Source organism: Microtus oregoni, unplaced genomic scaffold (genome assembly GCF_018167655.1).
Source record: "Microtus oregoni isolate MIOR12 unplaced genomic scaffold, Mior012 000045F_ref0000178, whole genome shotgun sequence".
NCBI lineage: Eukaryota > Metazoa > Chordata > Mammalia > Rodentia > Cricetidae > Microtus > Microtus oregoni.
Genome location: NW_024543219.1, coordinates 16,994,930 through 17,015,983, shown reverse-complemented (window position 1 = coordinate 17,015,983; position 21,054 = coordinate 16,994,930). Strand labels below are relative to the sequence as shown.

Below are 21,054 nucleotides of genomic sequence, written 5' to 3'. Positions count from 1 at the left end.
AGCACGGGGTTTTGGAAGAGGAGTCTATCCCTGGGCCCCACACAAACAGAAGGGGCAGACGACCTGGGGAGATGGCTCAGTAGGTTAAGTGCTTTATTGTGTGAGTCTAAAAACATAGTTCAGATCCCAGCACCCATGCTAAAAAGAAAAAATAATGCAGAGTCAGAGGTGGCAATGTAAACCCACAACCCCAGAACTGTGAAATATAGACAGGAGAATCCTTGGGACTTAACGGCCAGAGAGTCTAGAAAAACAGTGAGCTCTGGGTTCGATGAGACCCTATCTCAAAAACTAAGTTGGAGAGTGATAATGGAGGACTCCTGCCACTGATCTCTGACCTTTACACACACACTCACAGGCAAGTGTGTGCACACATGCACACATACACGAACATGCAAATAATAAAAAGGAGTAGCAGAGGCAGGCTTCACCCTTGGTCTGAGACTTGTCTCCTTGTAACCACAGACCATGACTCTCCCTCCACTTTCTCAATTCTTCCAGCACCTGGGACTTAGACTTGCCTTCACTGCAGGCTGCTTCTGCGGTCCTATAGTTCTGGGTACTACAATGTGATACTCTGAAGTTTTGACAACAGGGTCCTGAGCCAGGTAGGGCACTTCCAACCTGACGCTTCATATAGCACACTTAATGGGGACACGTCAGGTCCAAAACGCTCAGTTCACTCTCCTCTTTATTTCACACAGCACAACTTCATACCTGGAAGCCTAAACACAAGGACTTGGTGGCTGCACAGCTGCAACCACCATCTAATGCACCTCTTGGCAGATAATAGACAGCAGGGTATGACAGGAGGCTTGCAGAGGAGGATGCATCAGGTAACAGACTACTGATTATCAATGAACCTCATTCATCAGCCAGAGGACTGCAGGCTCTAGTTCTGCATGGGTCCCTGTGGAGAGGAGCATCACAGGCATACTTCTGGAGAAAAGAAAGGTGAGGGAGAAGGAAAGAGGCTACATGCAAGTTGAGCAGAATGGATACCTGCATCCACCAGTATCTGCACACAGAATGGGTACCTGCATCCACCAGTATCTGCACACAGAACAGTACATACATCCATCAGTATCTGCACACAGAATGGGTACCTGCACCCACCAGTATCTGCACACAGAATGGTACATACATCCACCAGTATCTGCACACAGAATGGGTACCTACATCCACCAGTATCTGCACACAGAATGGGTACCTGCACCCACCAGTATCTGCACACAGAATGGTACATACATCCACCAGTATCTGCACACAGAATGGGTACCTACATCCACCAGTATCTGCACACAGAATGGGTACCTGCACCCACCAGTATCTGCACACAGAATGGTACATATATCCACCAGTATCTGCACACAGAAGGGGTACATACATCCATCAGTATCTGCACACAGAATGGTACATACATCCATCAGTATCTGCACACAGAATGGTACATACATCCATCAGTATCTGCACACAGAAGGGGTACATACATTCACCAGTATCTGCACACAGAATGGGTACCTGCACCCACCAGTATCTGCACACAGAAGGGGTACATACATCCATCAGTATCTGCACACAGAAGGGGTACATACATCCATCAGTATCTGCACACAGAATGGTACATACATCCATCAGTATTTGCACACAGAATGGGTACCTGCATCCACCAGTATCTGTACACACAGGTTACACAAACTGACCTTTATTTGCCATACTGAAGTCTGGTTTGTTTTTGATACAAAGTAACATTTTAGTACAGCATATCCCACCTATCAGAGCCACACCTGCTTGTCCAATGATGGCAGAACCAGGCCTATGCCCAGGGAAACAGTCCTTGTTCCGCAACTGTGCGCGGAAGACCTTGAGAGGGGTCGGCAGCATCTCAGTTGTCTGAGCTAGAAAATGTGTGCCTGTAAGGCACAGAACAGCCTTGAGGGCTGCAACTCTTCTCTCTCTTTTTAAACAGCTGTGCAAGAAAATATATCCCTTTTAAAAAAATTGTCAATAATGACTAAACTACAATCTAATGTCTAGAGTTACAAAGAATAAAATGAAATCAAAGATTTCTTGCTAATAAAATGAAATGTTAGGAACAGTATTAAAATATAGATCCTACCCCAATGACACACAGAACCCAGTACAGTACCTATTAATGGGGCACACAGTTGAAGAAGGGACTGAATCAGCTCTTTAGTAGATAGATCTGGCATCAGAAGTGGAGATGCGGGGCAGGGGTGGGTGAGAAAAATGAATTAAAAAAAAGAAAAAGAAACCCAACAAAGAATGGAGATGTCCTCGTGGAGTCAGACTGAGAATGCGTGTCTAGCTATTATGCCCACTACAAGTTCTTATTTCAGTTTGTGACATGAATAGTGTCATGCCAGAAAGAGCTGGTACAGGTACACCTGTGCCAGTTTTAAGGGTTACCCTGCAACCTTGCACTGACAAAGACTGCTGGGTATCTCAGAGCCGATGGGAACCAATGGCATGCCCATGCTCCCGCCCCCCCCAGCTGAGAATCCAACTGTGTCATCTAGGAACCACAAAGCCCTGATGGACTAGACATGATACTTAAATATAAACACAGCTGGAGAAGAAACAAGAGGCCAGGGATGCAGAAGGAAGGCCAAGAGGTGAATCTGCAAGAATGCCAAAGCTTCCTTCCGGGTGTGGGAAGAAAGTGCTGCCACGGCAAGTGGGCCCCACCAAGGCACTGGTTCTGGTACCAACAGTGGTCTGAGCACCTGCAGTTGTGATATCTTCCAGGAGAGGGGCCACCGAGGAACAGGAAGTCTGTCACAGCTCTGGTCCTACTGATAGGAACCTCCTGTAGCAAAGCAGGAACAAGGTTCCTGCCCAAGACAGGAACATCAAACCAAAAGGAAGTGACAGAGGGTGTTGGGATTAAGGGCTGGGCACCGACAACATAGAGCTATTCAAGTAAACATAGACAACCAAATACTTAGAAAAGGCTTGTAAACTTCTGATTAGCGAGGTCCTGGGCACAGTACCTCTGCTCGGCTGGCTAATGGAGGATCAAGTCTTTTGTGTTTCTGCTTTTCTGTTTCAAAGTGGACATACGTGAGTGTGCCATCCACCAGCTGGGCCCAAATCTTGGTGGCTCTCTGCTTACAAAGGAGGTGTTGCTGGAGTCCTGGTTCCAGGTCCTTATCAGCTTGTCCACAGAAAGACAGACATCTAGTAGCTGAAAGAGTCAGCCAGCTGTCCCCACCATCTGGTCATGGAGTTTCCTCTGGTCCAGCTTTCTGCTAAGGTGGGCAAGCAGGGATCCACAGGACTTTACTTTGTTCTTGATTGACCATTGCCAGGATCTGAGTGCAAATGCCCGACAGGGCTCCTCCTTGGACAACCCCTGCAGAAGAACCCACCAAACACAAGCAGGTTGGGTCAGCTCTAAGTAAGATATTCCCACCCATCAAGGGATATGAACACTCTGGCTGTGGGCTCTCTGACTCTCCCCCACATGACCCTCCTCCTTCAGCAGGGAATTGGGCAAAGGAGAAACCTTCCCCTAGGGAAGTTGACTGCTCACAAATTGTCCACAATGGCAGGTGTGTGTGTGTGTGGGGGGGGGGGGGAGGTGGGAATTGGCTTTGCTAGCCCTCTACTGGTTAGGGGGAATGAAGCAGCATGGCGGCGGGGATGTTAGGATTGCTTCACTGCCAGCCGGACTCTGGGACAACAACCACTAGCAGGATGGAGGAGGACTAGTGCCCAGGTTAGTAAGCTAGTGCTACTCCAAGGCACAGTGGGCAGTTACACAGTGGCCCACAGAGGGCCAGTTACAATCAGAAAGTGTGAAGTTTATATGATTTTTACTTCTGTTTAACCTAATTTTTAAAAATCAGCATATAGTTAAGTTTGTCCATTTTTTAACATTTTCTTTTCCTATTGGTTTACTGGTCTTTGATAAACTGGAAATGAAAATAGGACCAGGTTGAGCCCCCTGGAAGTGCTCTATAGGTCCTAACCCTTTTTGTGATGTGCTAAAATGCTCCCCTAGCTCCTATAGATGGTTGACTTCACCTAACAGAGGTGGAGAAGCAGGAAACCTGCATCCACAGGAGGCTCGTTTAGCAAGCAGAGATGCCAAAACTGGCCTTGCCTCATCAGTCCACCTTACCTCTCACTCCCCCTAAGACTGGCCCTGGGCAGCACTCAGGACAGACAGCTGTCTGCGCTGCTGGCTCACCTGGGTTATTGGGTTCCCAACCTGTCTGGGAGTCACCACAGTTATGCTGCTGAGTCTTTGTGCTGAGACAGTTCCTACTGCATGCTGTGGATGAGGCTAGACCATGCCCAAAGGCCAGTGTGTATAACCCTGCCACCTGGCATAGCTTAGACACTGGCTGGACCTGTAAGTCAAATGTCTATGTACCGAAGGTATATGGCAGCTCAGGCTAGACTGTCCAGGAAAACTGGGCTACTTTCATTCCTAGGACTTGTGACCTGAGGAAAACTTCTGCTACTGGCTGGGCCCACACCCACTTACCTGTGAAGTACCTGCTGTACTCTTGATCAATCTTCTGTGCCGTCTCAAATTGCTCTTTGGAATGCCTCTGTGTCACCTTGTCCCTCAGGTAGACAGGGTCTCTTTGTTCCCTGTAGGGATAGCCAGGGAACTGGGGTGAGTCTCAAACCTAACCTCAGGTTCCTTCTTCCTTCCTTGATCCAGGAAGACAGGGCTGAGCTAGGGTAGGAGCATTTAGGGTGTTTTCCCATAAATCAGTAGCCTCTAGGCTATATGGGGAACTCTGGGCTGACAGGGAATCTGGGCACCTCAGTACCCCAGTGCATGGACAAAGCCAGCAGACACACTAGCTGTCTCCAATCAGAAGCACCAGGAGCTCAACAGCACAGAAAAGTCAAGAAGAAAGGGGGCCTCAGTGAGTGCAGCTGAGCTGGACTTAGCTCAGACTACACAATTCTCCTGGCCTTCTACACAACATGAGAGGAAAGGGGGCGGGATGCGGGGGGGGGGGGGCTGTAGACAAAGCCAGCTATTCTTGGAAAGTGTGGTTGTGCCCAGACAGATGGAACTGGTAAACTCGGCTAGCATCTCTACATACAAGCCCAGGGTCAGGGGGAGTGTTATGCTCCAGCACAGGACCTAACAGGGCCAGACACCCACTTGATGTGCTTGGCGCTCTTGTAGCGGATGAAGATGACAATGGGGTAGATGTGCATATGGTGCAGCCTCTCGATGGCATGCGGTGCGATGTCCAGAAGACAGTGCCGGTTCTGAGAGACAATGGCGTACGGTAGGTAAGTACATAGTGCAGACGAGAGGACATGTCTTTTGTCTCCCAGAGGACCCACCCTTGCCCCACCACCACACAACTCTACCTTCCTCCACACTCAGAAATACCAGGCAGCAAAAGCAGGATTTCAGCAAGGTCACTTAGGAAGGGAGAATTGGTGATTTTACCTCCCACTACCCAACTGATGGCTGCTGAGGTGGGAGTGGGAACTGGCCAGCAAGCCACACCTCAAGATGGGCACAATACTGGTTGGTTTTGTGTGTCAACCTGACACAAGATAGAGTCATCAGAAAGTAAGAAGCCTCAGTTGAGGAAATGCCTCAATGAGAGCCAGCTGTAAGGCATCTTCTCAACTAGTGAACAACTAACTAGCCTGTGGTGGGTGGGTGGTGCCATCCCTGGGTCCTGGATTCTATAAGAAGGTGGGCTTAGCAAGCCGTAGGAAGCAAGCCAGTAAGTAGTACTCCTTCAAGACCTCTGCATCAGCTCCAGCTTCCAGGATCCTGCCCTCTTTGAATTTCCGTCTTGACTTCCTTTGGTGATGAATAGCAATGTGGAAGTGGAAGTGAAATAAACCCTTTCCTGCCCAATTTGCTTTTAGGTCACGGTGTTTCCTCGCAGCAATAGAAATCCTCAGATAGGGACTTTTCTGGGGCCCCATCCTATCCTGGCCTCACAAATCTGCTCTACTGAACAAGAGTGGAGACTCTGGGATTTGTGGGTGGGGCATACAAGCTTTGCATTGGCTATGAAGGAAACACATCCCATGAGCCCCTCTGCCTCCAGGATGGGGTCAGCATAAGACCACAAACACTCTGTGCAACTCTCGATGGATGTGTTTCCTAACTGAAGCTTTTCCCCATCAAAAAATAAGCATTACAACCGTAAGAAGCTCACATTTTCTGGAAGAAGAGGGAACTGCAGTCCAGAGAAGTGGCTGGAGAAGCCCAGAGGCCAGAGGCTGAGGAGCAGCTAGGACTGGCTACTTCCCTAGCACACCTGGCAGCTAACCCATTCCCTGGCAAATGAACCCCAGGATGTCAAATGCATCAAGAAACAGTGCTAGCTTTTATGGGGCCACAGACCTGGTAGGTGGATCTCTGTATGCATGTGTTCAGGGACCCATCCCAGAATGGTCTAGGAGAAGGCCTCCCCAGAGTTCAAAGCTCTCCTTAGTGCCCTTCAGAGAGCAGAGGCTGTGGGTACACAAAGTGTTGACTCCTACGTCCTTCTAATGATCTGTGTGCTAGTGGTGAAGGCAGAGAGTCATAGCATCATGGAGGATGAGACCAAAGGCAGGAGGCCTCAGATAGCTAGGGCATGGTGAGCTGGCTGAGGTGTTAAGGGCCAGGTGAGAGGGTCCCGGATATAAGAGGAGCCCAATTGTGCCAAAGTTCTAGGTACCTTTTCTGTGATCTCCTTTATCGAAGCCACAGTGGTAACGTCAAAATGGCCACTCCTCCGCTTGTAGTCCACAAATAGGCAGTCTTTGACACCCCGTTCAATGGCTTGCTGGGAGGCCTTCATCACCTCTGTATGGTAAGATGCAGAAGTCAAGGTGCTGGATGCACAGAAGGGCCCCGATGCAGAGGGCCACACTGATCAGCAGCATGGATACCCACACTACTGCCTGCTCTCCTGGAGAGAACGGAGGTCACAGGTGGGTCTCTCTACATCAGTAGGGCCATTAGATGCTGTATGCCAATTTCTCTGCATGGCCAGAAAAGTAGGTGAACAAGAACAGACACAACCTAAAAGGCAGAGGCATCCCTTACCAAGCGGGCATCTGCAGAATTTGCCAGGTGCTTCACTGACCAGCATCTCCTTCACCACATCCAGTAAAGGCCCCAGGATGAGGACAGGCCGCAGAGAGGTACAGTCCACCTTCTGGACCCGCTGATAGGCCAGGCTCACTGAGTCTAAGAGACAAGAGAAGGCAGGGTCATGGGCCCCGCCTGGACAGAGGAAGAAAGCAAAGCTGGGCAGCCATGGCCCCGACCTTGCTTATCTAAATAGGCCCACCCTAACCTTAGTTACCTGAACAGGTCTGTCGTCTTTGTCTCACAAAAGCAGGCCAGCCACAGTGACCTGGTTTAAATCAGGCACACCAGGGCAAAACCACTAATGAAGTCATTCAGGAGACTGCAAGAGTCTTTCTGTCACTGAGGATGCTGGGACAACTGACGTCCAATGATCTTACCCTTCATTCTACTCTAGGTCTACCTCAGTTATCCCACGCCCACTGTACCCACACCTTACATCTCTGCTCACTAAAGATGTGGCTCTAAGGTTTGGAAGCCATGGTCTCCTCAGCAGGTATGGTTACAGGACTCATACTTGGACATGGAGGATAGAGGTGATGCAATTACGTCTTTGGACCAGAAAAGATGGTGTGTACGCCACTTCTGCCCGTAGAGATGGTGACAACCCTTAGGAACTGTCTGTGCTAAAAGACAGAAGGGACCTGGGTTTTCAACACAGGGCCATGTCCCTGGGCTGCCCACCAGGTCAGACCATGTTTGATACACAGAAGAGTGCTTCGGGAGGCTTCAGCTGCCTCTCTCTGGTATAGTTCTAGTGTTCATGCCACTTTCCCAGTTAACAGGCAAGGTAAATCCTCCCCCCCTCGAGTGTACAAAGTTCTCACAGGAAGAAATGGTCAGGAAGGTAGCAGGGAACTGCCTTCCTAGAGACTTCCTAATGGTGCTTGCTGGCTTCTCAGAAACATAAAAAGATACAAAGTGTCCGATCTCTGCCCTTTGGAAGCTCATGCTAAATGGAGCCACAAGGGAGCAAGACTAGACACCCAGACTGATGCTGCATCAGGAGTCCAGGTACAAGAATGGAAGTGTTAAGGCGAGTGCTGGGGTGAGCTAGCTCAAACTGGATGAGAGCAAAGAACAGGCTGGAAGAGGGCACAAGATGACTTCGGTAGGCAGCTGCAAGAAGATAGGACTCTGTAGGGTCTGCACACTTTTGTGGAGGTGCTACAGATAGAAGACACAGCTACCTGGGAGCACAAACACCCATTCTCTGCAGAGACCAACCCCATGGCAGAACAAAGAAAGTGAATACAGTCTTGTCTCACGTCAACCAGCATACCCGTGTGCTTGCATTTGAAGATGGATTATACAAGTGTCTATATGGTACTTCCTAACCTGGGGAGCAGCTGGTCTGTGGTCTACATTCATGACCTTGGAATGTCCATGCACTTTCTCTTTAAAACAGAGACACAGATGTAGCCAATATAGCTGACCCCTCCACACTAGCCTCCTCAGATGCAACCATTACTCTGAGTCAGAAGTGTATCTTTTTCACATGACTCTTATTACTGTAAGCTAATTTTTATAGACTGAGGAAAAACCCCTAGCAAATAAAGTGTGTGTGTGTGTGTGTGTGTGTGTGTGTGTGTTATATTCAACAAAAATAACAAGATACTATGAATGGCTTGTAGCTTCATCTCCCCACAGAATGCATCACAGGAATTCATGGTCCTCCCGTGAGGACTCTGCAATATTTCATGCACAGGTAAAATGTAAACCTGGACAAAATGCTGCTGCCAAAACACTGGGAACTCAGGTAGAGTATGCAGGAAATACCCAATAGCAAATGGGACAAAAAATAAAAAAAGTCACAGCAGCCACAATTGGAAGAACCAACAATGCAGCAAGAAGGGAGGAGGCAAGAACCAAGTCCATGAAACTGGAGAAATAGTTCAGTGGGTATGAGTGTCTCCTCTACAAGCATGAGCTCCGGGCTTCACTCCCCAAGCACGCATGTGAAAGGCCAGGCATGGGCATCTGGCTATAACCCAGCAATACAGGACAGCGCTATGAGGGATTGCTGGCTGCCAGCCTAGCTCCTGGTTCAGTGAGAGACCCTGCTCAAAGAAACAAAGCAAAGAGTCCTTCTCTGGTCTCTTTACATGCTCAACCATAAACACACATGTGCATATAATTAATATATTTAATTATAATATGTATATCTATATATATCCCCACTCACAAGTAAATACAAAGAAAATAAAAAGAAGTCTAAATCAGAGGCTTTCTCTGAATCTCTTGCCAAATTCCAAAGCTTTGAGGCACAAAGCTAAATGTGTAAGGAAAACACAAAACCATGGAGCAAAGTGTCCCACTGACTCTTGTGTGGAAAAGAGAAAGGTTGCCCCTAGGAGGAGGCCCAGGCCAGGGTGAGCTCAGCATCCCCTTGGACCCAGGTGGCCACCGGTGCTGGCTCACAAGGCACTGGAGCTCCACTCTCGGAATGTCAAGAAGAGGAGGTGTTAAGGCTGACAGTCTCCAGGCACGTTTACGGAGCAGACCAAAAAGAGCAAAGTCGACTCCGAGATGACCAATGGGGGCAGCTGTTGCATAGTCCTCACAGATGCCGAGACTTTAATCACAAGATCCGGAAAGTCTTGGCAGAGAATGAAAGCCTGTTACAAATATCAAATAGAAACTCTGGCACTAGGCAAGGCAGCTTCTGAAATTAAGACATGGGACACCAAAGATGAGCTAGACACTGAGCAGGGTAAAGGACACTGGTAAGCATCCTGGCTGGTTGAAACATTAAAAGAAAACACTTGAAAAGAATAGGGGAAGCATGCAAAGACAGGAGACCAACAAGACCTGGACAGGGAACTCAGAGGAGAAAGATGAAAAGACCACAGAGGCAGCAGCAAGCTATAGACTTAAGGACAAGAAGATAAACATACCTGGGCAGCATAGTGAGGCCTGATGCTAGGAACAGAGACAATGCCAAGACCCACTGGGCCTAGGGGATGTGACCTTCAGCATAAAAACATTAGAAGCAACCCTCCCGGAAACAGTGGTAGGTTAAAATGCACCCTTAAGGGCTGGGTCACTTCTTGTCTTATTTAGGGTTCACAGGCGGTTTGAAGAAAAATGACCCCCCCCCCAGGGGGAGTGGCACTATTAGGAGGTGTGGCCATGTAAGAGTATGTGTGGCTTTGTTGGAGGAAGAGCATCACTGTGATGTTGGGCTGTGAGGCCTCCTATGCTCAAGTTATACTCAGTGAGACAGACCACTTCCTGTTGTCCAGATGTAAGGACTTTCATATCTGCATGCTGCCTTGATTCCCACCATGATGACAATGGACTACACCTCTGAAAATGTAAGCCACCCCAAAAGACAGATTCTATTGTTGCAATGAAACACAATGACCAAAAAGCAAGTCAGGGAGGAAAGGGTTATCTGGCTTACACTCCAGCATTGCAGCTCATCACTGAGGGAAGTCAAGACACAAACTCAAAACAGGAGCTGATGCACACGGAAGGGAGCTGCTTACTGGCTTGCTTCCCCTGGCTTATTCAGCTTGCTTTCTTATAGAACCCAGGACTACCAGCTGAGGGACGGCCCCACCCACAAAGGCTGGGCCCTCCCCCACTGATCACTAGTTAAGAAACTACATCTCATGAGACACTTCCTCAACTGAGGGTCCTTCTTCTCTGATGACTTTAGTTTGTCCAACTGACACACAACTATCCAGGACACTTCTTGATCTCAACAACCTGTGAATCTTATTTTTTTCTAGTGAGAAAGTTCTCCTGGGTTGTCTGGGGAGAGCCTAAATGCCCTCACAGGTGTTCCTGCCAGAAAAGGGAATTTTGAAGCAGACACACATAGCAGAGAAGGGGACGTCAAGAAAAAGTAGAAAGAAGTTTCAAGATAATAGTGATGTGTCCACAAGCAAACGAATGTTGGTAGCCACTGCTCAGAACCAACAAAGGCTAGGAGCAGAAGCATCCTTCAGAGCTTGCAGGGCAGTGGAGGCTCTGGCACCTTCAGGCTGACCTGGTGGCATTGGTATTAAGACATCTGGCTTTTAGAATGAATAGACATTGTGTTAAGTTACTTTTTAGTGATTTGTTACAGCAAATACAACCCCGTTTGCATTGTGTGTGTGTGTGTGTGTGTGTGTGTGTGTGTGTGAGAGAGAGAGAGAGAGAGAGAGAGAGAGAGAGAGAGAGAGAGAAAGAGAGAGAGGGAGAATGTGTGTGTGTGTAGGCTAGAAGCTGGCAATAGGTGTCCTCCTTGATAACTCTCCTTTAGCATTTATGGAAGTGCTGGGGAATCTGAACTCCGGTCCTCTGCTTTGCCCAGGACAGCACTTGCTTTGCTCACGAAACAGTCTCCCCAGCTCCTTGAACAGCATTTTTTTCACATATGCCATATGTGGAGGTCAGAGGAAACACTCACAGAGTTAGGCCTTCCCTTACACCTTTGTGTGAGTTCAGGGAACAAACTCCAGTCATCAGGCTTACCTGACAAGCTCCTTTACCCCCCAAGTCAAAGGAAGCCAACCCTCTGGATTCAGTTTTGATTTCATGGATTCAAGCAATTGGGGATAGAAAATATTCAAATAGGTATCATTAAGTAATTTAGAGACCATTTAAGTATATGGGGAATGCACTTAGGCCAAATAAAACATCTGATTGACATGAGTTAACAAAACACCTGCGGGTCTGGATACCTAGAGGGGGCTTGGTACCAACTCTCTGACATACCAAGGTGTGGCTGTATACACCAAGCTAAGGCTCTATATACAAGGGAAATTCTGTAAAGTGGTAAAATGGACAATGTCAGACAAAACAAAATATGTCACGAAGCACAAATCAGACATTCTAAGAAATGTTTAAGGAAAGCAGAAAGATGACAAGATCAGACAAACGGAAGCAGGGGAAGGAATGACTAATGAAAGAGAGTGAAGAGAACAGCGTGAAAACACTAATGCACACTGGGGTGACAACAGGCACACTACAGAAGCTGGGATGCAGTGAGTGGAGGGAGACTTCTTAGGTCACTACGGTGGCCTGGGCTAGCAGGCAGTCAGATGCATATGTGGGGGGACACTGAAATCTCCAAAGGACTACACACGGAAAACTGGAGAGGTAATAGAAACACTGGATTATTCCCAATATGGAGAGAAAGGAGAGACAAGGAAACATAAAAGAGGTGGAGTCAGCAAATACAAAGAAAAGACAGCATCCATTATAGTGACATTTGAAATGTTCTGATTTCACAGAAGTGAAAACCTCTATCTGCCATCCATCAACACATTGATAGTCAGATAATACTTGGATACAATGTGTTAAAACACTGGCTGCCAGCTAGTGAAATAAAAGCTACTCTGCCTTACCCTACTCCAGGGACAGTAAATAAAACTACAAAGAAGTTCAAATATGAACGTAGCCAGAAAAAGGCCAAGTGTATGGAGACTAAGCAAAACAAAAAGAGTAGAAATAAAGCCTCACACCTTCCAGATTTTTCAAAGGGGACACTACCGGCAATGAGGACATTTATCAGTGGTAGAAGGGTCATTTCAGGAAAACAGAATGATCCAGAAGGTATGTTTCCAGTAACAGTTTCAAAATGAATGCTGAGGCTGGAGAGATGGCTCGGCCACTAAGAGTACAGGTTTTTCTTCCAGAGGAGTAGGTTTGATTTCCAGTATTCCCATGGTGGTTCACAACCTTGTCTAACTCCAGTCCCAAGGGACCTGACACCCTCTTCTGGTCTCACTATGTAGCCCTGGCTGATTAATACACACACACACACACACACACACACACACACACACACACCAGGGTATCCTTGAACTCATAGAGATCTGCATACCTCTGCCTCCAAAGTGCTGAGATTAAAGGTATGTACCACCACACCTGGCAAGATCTTCACTTTAAAGATAAGAAGGAAAGAAAGAAGGAAAGAGGGACCCACATTCTAGAACTGCCTGATGACCCCACACCCTGTCTGTCCAGGACACTGGATATCTACACAGCCCTAGAAACCACTCTGATGGCAAGGATCTGTTGCCACTCAGGACCAACGCCCTCCTTCTACAAGGGCCATCTTCTAGGAGGGTATCTGACATTCCTAGTCCTCAGCTCCAGCCTTACTCAGCATTCTCTGGGAAGGATTTTGTCAAAGTCACCAATGAACATGTAAATGAAGCTAGACAGGCTGAACAGTGACCAACACAAGCTGAACACAATGCACGAGGCAGAAACTACATCCTGGCCCAGGACCTCTCACTGAATGAACTTTAAGCTTCACCTTTCAGCGAAGCTGGCCAGCCATGGGCCACCTCTCTCTTTCTTCATTCCTGTGCTGGGCTTACAGACACACCACACTTGGCTTTAATATCTGGATCTGAAGTCAGCACTTCACACACTCCCTGCCTCCCAAGTCCTGACACTCTCGCTGTGCCCTTCTTCCTGAAACAGGGCTGGAGGAACGAAGAAACATGGTGGCCAAGAGAAGACTTGAGGATTAAAGACACACATTGATGTTGACAGATTCTCAGAACCATCCTGCCAGCCTGAATGTCTACTTCCAGACAAGTAAATAAAAAGTAAGGAACCTTTGGGAACCCCCCATTGCGAGGGTCTCCCACCCTGCCAACCCCACCCATTGAGCCCTTTGGAAGGAGCCCAGAACTTGCCTTCAAAGAGTGGAATGGAGTCATTGGAAAAGGTGTCCAGGGCGAGCAGATCTTTGCCATCTTTAGACCCACTGCGTTTGTGTTTATGCTTCCTGCGGAAGAAGGACCGACGTGCAGCTGCCGACAGTGTCTTTGCTGTGTTGTCATCTTTGACCTCTGACATGCTAAGCCTCCTTGAGAACTCTTGGTCCATCCTGCAGTCAGAGAGAAGGACAATGCGGGTTGGGCGCTGGTAAGGGAGGAAGCTAGGTTCCCCCAGCTCCCTGAGGCCTCCTAACTACCAGCCTTTTCCATGCCCCAGGAACCTCAGGCATCACCACTACCACTGAGTAGGAGGTGTCTTTAAGAGACTGCGTGGTGAAGAATGGTTGGGTATTTACCCTCAGAAGTGATCAAACGAGTCCTCTCAGAACCTCAGGTACTTCCTCCAGTGGAAAGTTATTAAAGAAAGGGCAAACCTGAGTCTTTTGTGGAATATTCCTTTACACTGTGACTGACTTAATAAAAAGCTAAATGGCTGATAGCTAAGCAGGGGTATAGCAGGGACTTCTGGACACAGAGAACTCTGGGGGGAAAAAAAAAGGCAGAATTACCAGCCATATGGAGTGGAAACAGGGTAAAAGCAGCCGAGGCACATCAAAGAACGTAGATAGAAAAATCTGCACTAATTTAAGTTACAAGAACTAGTTAGGAACAAACCTTAGCTAAGGCTGAGCTTTCAGAATAAATAATAAATCTCTGTGTTTTTTGTGAGCTGGTAGCTCCAAGAAAAATCCCACTACATGATCCTCCTTGATTCTTGTGGTGATTTGAATGACAATGACACCCTCTGGTTCATATATTTGAATGTTTGGTCATAAGGGAATGGCACTACTTGAGAGGGGTTAGGAGGTGTGGCTTTGTTGGAGGAAGTGTGTCACTGGGGGTGGACTTTGGGGTTTCAAAGCCAAACCTAGTTCCAGAATCTTTCTTTTCCTGTTACCTACAGATAGAGATACAGAACTCTCAGCTACTTCTCCGGCACCATGTCTGTCTATGTGCCATCATACTCCGTGCCATAAAAATAATGGACTAAACCTCTGAAATTGAAAGCCAGCTGCCACTTAAATGCTTTCTTTTATAAGAGTTGCTGTGGTCCTGGTGTCTCTTCACAGCAAAAGAACATTAAGACATCCTAGCTTGCCATAGGATCTCTTCCTTCCTTCTGCTTCCTGACCACATTGTGAAGTGGCCAATGAGGTCTTCACCAGATGAATAGAGGAGGTCACCTGACTTCACACTTTCAGCCTCCAGAACTGGGAGATAAACTCTCTTTCTTATGAATTTCTTAGCCTCAAGTATTTGTTACAGCAAAAGAAAACAGACATAGGGTAATAGCTAATTGGGTTTCTTTCAGAGGCGATGGACATGCTTTAAAATTAATTCTGAAGGAGCTAGCAATGTGGTAAAGTGCTTGCCTAGCATGCTCAAGGCCCTGATTTTAATCCCCAGCAACACATGAACTGGATGTTGTGGCACATGCCTATGATCTGAGCACTTAAGAGATGAAGGCAAGAGAAGCAGTTCAAGGCCATCTTAGCTACAGAGCAAATGGGAGATTAGCTGGGATACATGAGACCCTACCTCAATCATCAGTAAATAAAATAATGGTGAAGATGGTTGCACATATCTGTGAATATCCATGCCTCCACATCATTGGGAGGACTCACAGCTTCATGATTCTGTTTGGGAGAAGAGGTTATACATCCTAACTCATCGTGGTGCTTCTATGCATTGGCTCATCTAGGAGCAACTTTCTGGGTCACTGCAGCTCTGTGAGGTCCCATACCACGCTGGTGGCCCCTGTGGTCCCTGCCTGGAGATGGAGAAGACTTACACATATTTACTGGGAATTTGCCCACGCTGGATCTTCTGGGCATTCTCATCCAGCTGCCAAGCCATCCAGGACCCAAACATGCCCTGGGGCAATGTGTCATCCACATACAGGATGTCATCTTTCTTAAAACTCAGTTCAGGCTCCACCTCTGCCAGACGGTCGTATAGGGCCCTGGACCATGGAAGAGATGACACAGGTTGAGACCACATCACACACGCCCATCTCTTGAGGCAGCTGTCTATGCTGTCTCCAGACACCACAAGACAGGATTTGGGGGCATCCTGAAGAGGCCCGCATCACACACTTTCCAGAGCAGGATAGAGGTATCTATCACCTTTTCTTTCTAACACTAAGGGCTCATCACTTCCTGTACCCCATCCTTTCAAACAGACATTTTCTATCCACTTGTCTCAGCAATCGAAGTGGCTGCTTCCTGCGAACTAGCACCTCCTATAGATGCAAACACACCATTTCCCTCCTGCAGAATGGGAAGTTATTACCCATGCGTGTTTTCATCTTTTTTGTGGTCTGAGGTCATGGGGGACATGACACCCGTCCTGAGCCGCTCATTGAAGATGCCTGATGTCATTCCCACATGATTCCCACATGACTTACAGGCACCATGGACACCTGAGATCCATGCATACTACAGATGGCCCTGTGGGATTCAGGAGAGACCACAGGAGGAACACAGCCCATAGAGTAGTCTAAGATGCTCCAGGTCTCAAGACTCTTGTAGTCTTGACCCTTCCCCTGTCCCCAAAAGTATCTCACATAGGCAAAAGTCATGCCAACCAATGATGGCCTGAGTCCTCGGGGCGAATAGTCCAGGAATCCATTTACCCTATGAACTGTCCACAGAGAGTCCCTCCCCTGGCCCTAACCCTTGCTATTGGCACCTGATGTAGAAGCTGTCACCAGGCAGGCCCTTGACTCTGGAGAATTCCTCATGGCGATACTGCACCTTCAGGCGGATATTATCCTTTGGCTTCAACATCTCCACATAGACATCCTCTACTGTCCTGCTGCGCACATCCTGGTTGCCATACTGAGCAGGGAAAGAGCGCCAGGGTCAGAAAGACAGTGGCAGGGATAGCATGGATACTCAAAAGGTTCCAGGACGGTCTTGGACTCTGCCTGCCTCCCCTCTACCGATCTTGGTCTCCCCTGTGCCTGTGCTCTATATGATTTCCTGGCTACTAGATACGGTGGGACTACCTATCAATGAAGATCTCTACTTTACACTTATGAAACCATGTATTTGCCATTGCACTGTCTAATTTTATGTCAATTTACCATAGGCTAGAGCCATCTGAGGGGAGGGAACCCCGATTGAGAAAATGCCTTCATTAGACTGATCTATGGGCAAGCCTGTAGAACATTTTCTTAATTAGTAATTGATGGGGGAGGAGGGCCCAGCCCACTGTTGGTGGCAGGGGTAGAGGACACCACCCTTGGGCTGCTGGTCCTGAGTTCTATAAGAAAGCAGACTGAGCAGGCCACAGAGAGCAAGTCAATAAGCAGTACTCCTCCATGGTCTCTGCATCAGCTCCTGCCTCCAGGTTCTGTTTGAGTTCTGCCCTGACATCCCTCAGTAATGGACTGTTACCTGGAAGTATAAGCTGAAATAAACCAAGTTTGGTGTTGGCCATGGTATTTCATCACAGCAACAGTAACCTTAACTAGGACAGTCATCTGCGTGCCATCTCCCCCATGGGATGGGAGATCCAGAGCGTGAGAGAGAGAGAAAGCCAAATCAGTCAGCTCAGAGACCTAGTGCTCATGAGACTGGGCACTTCCTTCTGGCTCCTCAGGATCAGTGTCAAGTTAAGTTAAGCCCTTGGGTTGCCTCGGCGGCGCACCACACTGCCCACGGGCTGGGGAGTAGCCCTCATTTACAAGATGAATAACCCGCCTTGATAAGTTACTATAGATAAAGTATAATCCCATCTTCTGTGTCATGCAAGAGGACAGAAGATGAGAACGCATGAACGTGACCTGGCACACACAGTGGCAGAACTCACCTCCAGGATGAGGTCCCCTGGCACGAGGCCATCGGCACCCTTGGCAGGACTATCATCTTCCACCTCGGCCACAAACACCCCGTGCAGGTTCCCACCACACAAGTGCACTCCCAGATCCAACTGTGATTTCTTGATGAAAACAATGCGGGGATCGGGGCTCTTCTTGCTGCTATCTCCCACAATCCTTTTAAGAAGGAAAATGAAGTCCTTAACATGTGCAAGGAGAGACTCAGGATAAGTGAAGAGAGCCATGGTCGATGCCTTGCCTGCTTGTTTGGCAGGCTTGGACTTCTAAGAGCCAAGGGGCTGGCTGATCACAGGTTCTCCTCTACTGACTCGGTACAGAGTCAGAGAGCAAGAGTGGCAATGCGAACGGAAAGATAGACAGAAGAAAGAGGCAACAAGCCATTCAGAGAGAACACAAGAAAGCCAGTCCTAATCCTAACCCTAACCCTAACCCTGATAGACATGCTTCTGAGCCAGCTGTCACTGGGTGCCTGAGGAGGCATCTCTTCCTCTACTGAGCTTGCCTGACCTGGCCTTGCTATTTAGAGACAGACAGTTCACTCAGGGAAACATCCGAGCAGTCTCTCTGCCAGCTAATGCGGGGGCTCTTGCTATCAAGACCAGAGGTGCCAAGGGGGAATGCATGGAATTCCCTCGGAAGGGGAAATAGAGGAGATCCCCTGGTTGGAATGGGGGTGGGTGGGCATGGGGACTTAAGGGACTGGGTTGGAAGGTGAGCAGAGGGGGAGAATGTTGAGAGAGATGACTGGAAAGGGGGAGCTTTATGGACTCAGTTAGAAGCCTGATGCAAAGGAAACTTCCACAAGAATGGCCCCAGTTAAGACTTCAGACAGCAATGGATGCTAGTCTAAACTGGCTATGCCGTGATCAGATTGGTGACTACCGAGGTTGTCAGTGGAGAGCCTTCATCCAGTGACTGATGGAAGCAGATTCAGAAACCCATGGTCAAACATTGGGTTGAGCTATGTGAAGAAGGAGGGATCATAGAAGACAGGGGTCAGTGACATCAGAGGAAATCCCACAGAAATGGCTAGCCTGGGTCACGGGAACTCAAGAGTCTGAACCAAAAACCAGGGAGCCTGCATAGGACTGGCCTAGGCCCTCTGCATATATGCAACAGTTGTGTAGCTTGGTCTATCTGTGGGACTCTAGGAATGGGAGCAGGGTTCCCTGGTGCTATGGCTGGCTCTTGGGAACCTAATCCTCATACTGGATTGCTTTGCCCAGCCTGAATACTGGGGGAGGTGCCTGGTCTTTTGACAGCTTGATATGCTATGCTGATGCCCTTGGAAGGCCTGCCCTTTCTGAGCAAATACAGAGAAGGGGTGGGTTGGGGTGGCAGAGGACAGGTGAGGGGGGATGAGTGGAGAGGAGGGAGAGGAGGCTGGGGTCAGGATGTAAAATAAATTAATGAAAAAAGAAGGGGAAGATAAAGGAGAAGGAGGAGGAGATGGGGGAGGAAGAAGAAGATGGAGAAGGAAGAGGAGATGGAGGAGGAAGAAGAAGGAGAAGGAGGAGGAGGAGATGGGGGAAGAAGAAGAAGATGGAGGAGAAGGAGGAGGAGATGGAGAAGGAAGAAGCAGGAGGAGGAGATGGAAGAAGAAGAAAAAGGAGAAGGTGGAGGAGATGGAGGAGGAGGAGGTAGAAGTAGTAGCAGTAGTAGTGGAGTGGGATCAGGGTGAATCTGGGAACACAGTGAGGAAGCCAGACGCCCTCGGAAACCATGAAGGACATATAAAGGAAGAGGCCACCCCTGGTAAGTTCCAGCAGGAGTGATCCCCAGGCAGAGCTGCCTCAATCTGCATGACACTGGGACACTTATGAGATGAGGCAATTCTAGGTTAGACTGACACAAGGCTCCTCTAAGAACCTTCTCCTCCTGACACTGCTCTCTTCTCTAGCTTCTCTATGGGAGAACCCCGTCTGCTCACAGGAAGTGTGCATACCTAGCTGACAGTCCTCCCTGCCGCAGAGCTCAGCCCTAGCTGCCTCTCTCAGCACTGCCACTCAGCACACCTCAGGGTCCCTGACCTAACATCAACAATGTCGCCGCTGAGCAGAGACCTGGGGCCTTCCTGGCTGATAAAGGTAGAATGTCTGGAGACAGAATAGGAGAAGGAAAGACAGAAGAAAAGCGACACAAGCAAGGAGAGAAGAGAAGGAGGGGTGAAGGAAAAAAGACAGGCCTGGTGTGGGGTCTGTCCCAGTGGAGCAGATGAGCAAATGGAGTCCCGTAGCACTGCCTATGCTGACCTGGAGCTGGGGCTACTTTGCTTGGCTGGGGGGGTGCCAGGGCCTTCATCCTGTTCCATCAGTGGATCAATGACAGAGGGATGTTCTGGGGTTACAGCACTGCTGCCCTGGAGAGTAGAGTGAGGGGTGGCAGCAGGGTCCAGGTGGGAGCTGGAGGTGGGAAACAGAAAGAATATGATGCATTCAAGCAGCCAGAGCCACGACCCCTGCAGTGTGGCAATGGGTCCAGACTGTGAATTGGGAACCGACTTCACACACTGAGTCCTGGAAAGGCAGATACATAAGGAGTCTGGACTTGTGCGTCCTGCTCCATAGGTCTGCCTTTCTCCAATCAAGGATTCTCTCCAAAGAATCCAACCAAGAGGACACCAAAGCCCCCTTCCCTTCTCACCTGCTTTTATTCCCCAACTTATGCATGTTGACTCTACAGGACACGTACCACTCCTGTCATCTACCTTGGGACCCACAGTTTGGGTGCAGGTACAGGCAGGTGTCCAGTGTTTGCTCCCACACAAAGTCAAGCACAGTATGAATCCTGTGCTAGGGACTGAGGTTTTGGTTGCTGTGGCTCCCCGCACCCTTGTCTGTACTCGTAATGTTACCCCAGCCTAGGCAGCACCTGGATGCTCACCTGGAATGGGAGTGGCTACTGAGCTGGTGAATGTGTGGGTTGTACTGGGCCAGGATGGTGATGGTATCGCACTGCTGTCCGATGATCAGTCGGGCCTGCTGCTCGGTGGCACTCCTCAGGTTTATGCCATTGAACTGGGAAGATGCCCAGGGTGGACTCAGTGACGGGTAATGACTGAGGCAGTGAACATGGACTTGGGAACACTGCTTTGTAGGACAGGACCGAAGAGAAAAGGGAGGGAGGGAAGGAGGGAGGGAAGGAGGGAGGGAGGGCCACTCCCTCTTACCTCAAGTAACTGGTCCCCATACTCAAGGCCGGCCTGGTGGGCGATGCTCCCTGTGGTCACCTTGGAGACGTAGACACCACCCTTCTCTCCACTCACGATGGAGATTCCCAGAGGCTCTGAACCCTTCTGCACTTTCACATGGCGTGGCTCCTCCAGGTAAGGCCTGGAGACACAGTCCAAGTTTCAGGGACTCAGACCCAAAGGG

The 21,054-nt window shown here is 48.8% G+C and overlaps 1 protein-coding gene across 3 annotated transcripts in view; it reads right to left on the bottom strand.

Annotated features, from left to right (window-relative positions):
• Window positions 1-1,689: 1,689 nt before the first annotated feature.
• The window catches only part of Dlg5 (discs large MAGUK scaffold protein 5), a 105,583-nt gene continuing 86,218 nt past the window's right edge, over window positions 1,690-21,054 (bottom strand). For all 3 annotated transcript variants that reach the window (XM_041634040.1, XM_041634042.1, XM_041634041.1), the window contains 12 exons: window positions 20,850-21,012; window positions 20,564-20,697; window positions 19,933-20,082; window positions 17,653-17,836; window positions 16,528-16,676; window positions 15,629-15,799; window positions 13,753-13,946; window positions 7,061-7,204; window positions 6,690-6,817; window positions 5,156-5,265; window positions 4,517-4,626; window positions 1,690-3,376 (listed from right to left, as the gene is read on the bottom strand). In XM_041634040.1, the coding sequence (XP_041489974.1) occupies window positions 3,273-3,376; window positions 4,517-4,626; window positions 5,156-5,265; window positions 6,690-6,817; window positions 7,061-7,204; window positions 13,753-13,946; window positions 15,629-15,799; window positions 16,528-16,676; window positions 17,653-17,836; window positions 19,933-20,082; window positions 20,564-20,697; window positions 20,850-21,012 (1,741 nt within the window). In that variant the 3' untranslated portion in view covers window positions 1,690-3,272. The remainder of the gene's footprint in view (window positions 3,377-4,516; window positions 4,627-5,155; window positions 5,266-6,689; window positions 6,818-7,060; window positions 7,205-13,752; window positions 13,947-15,628; window positions 15,800-16,527; window positions 16,677-17,652; window positions 17,837-19,932; window positions 20,083-20,563; window positions 20,698-20,849; window positions 21,013-21,054) is intronic.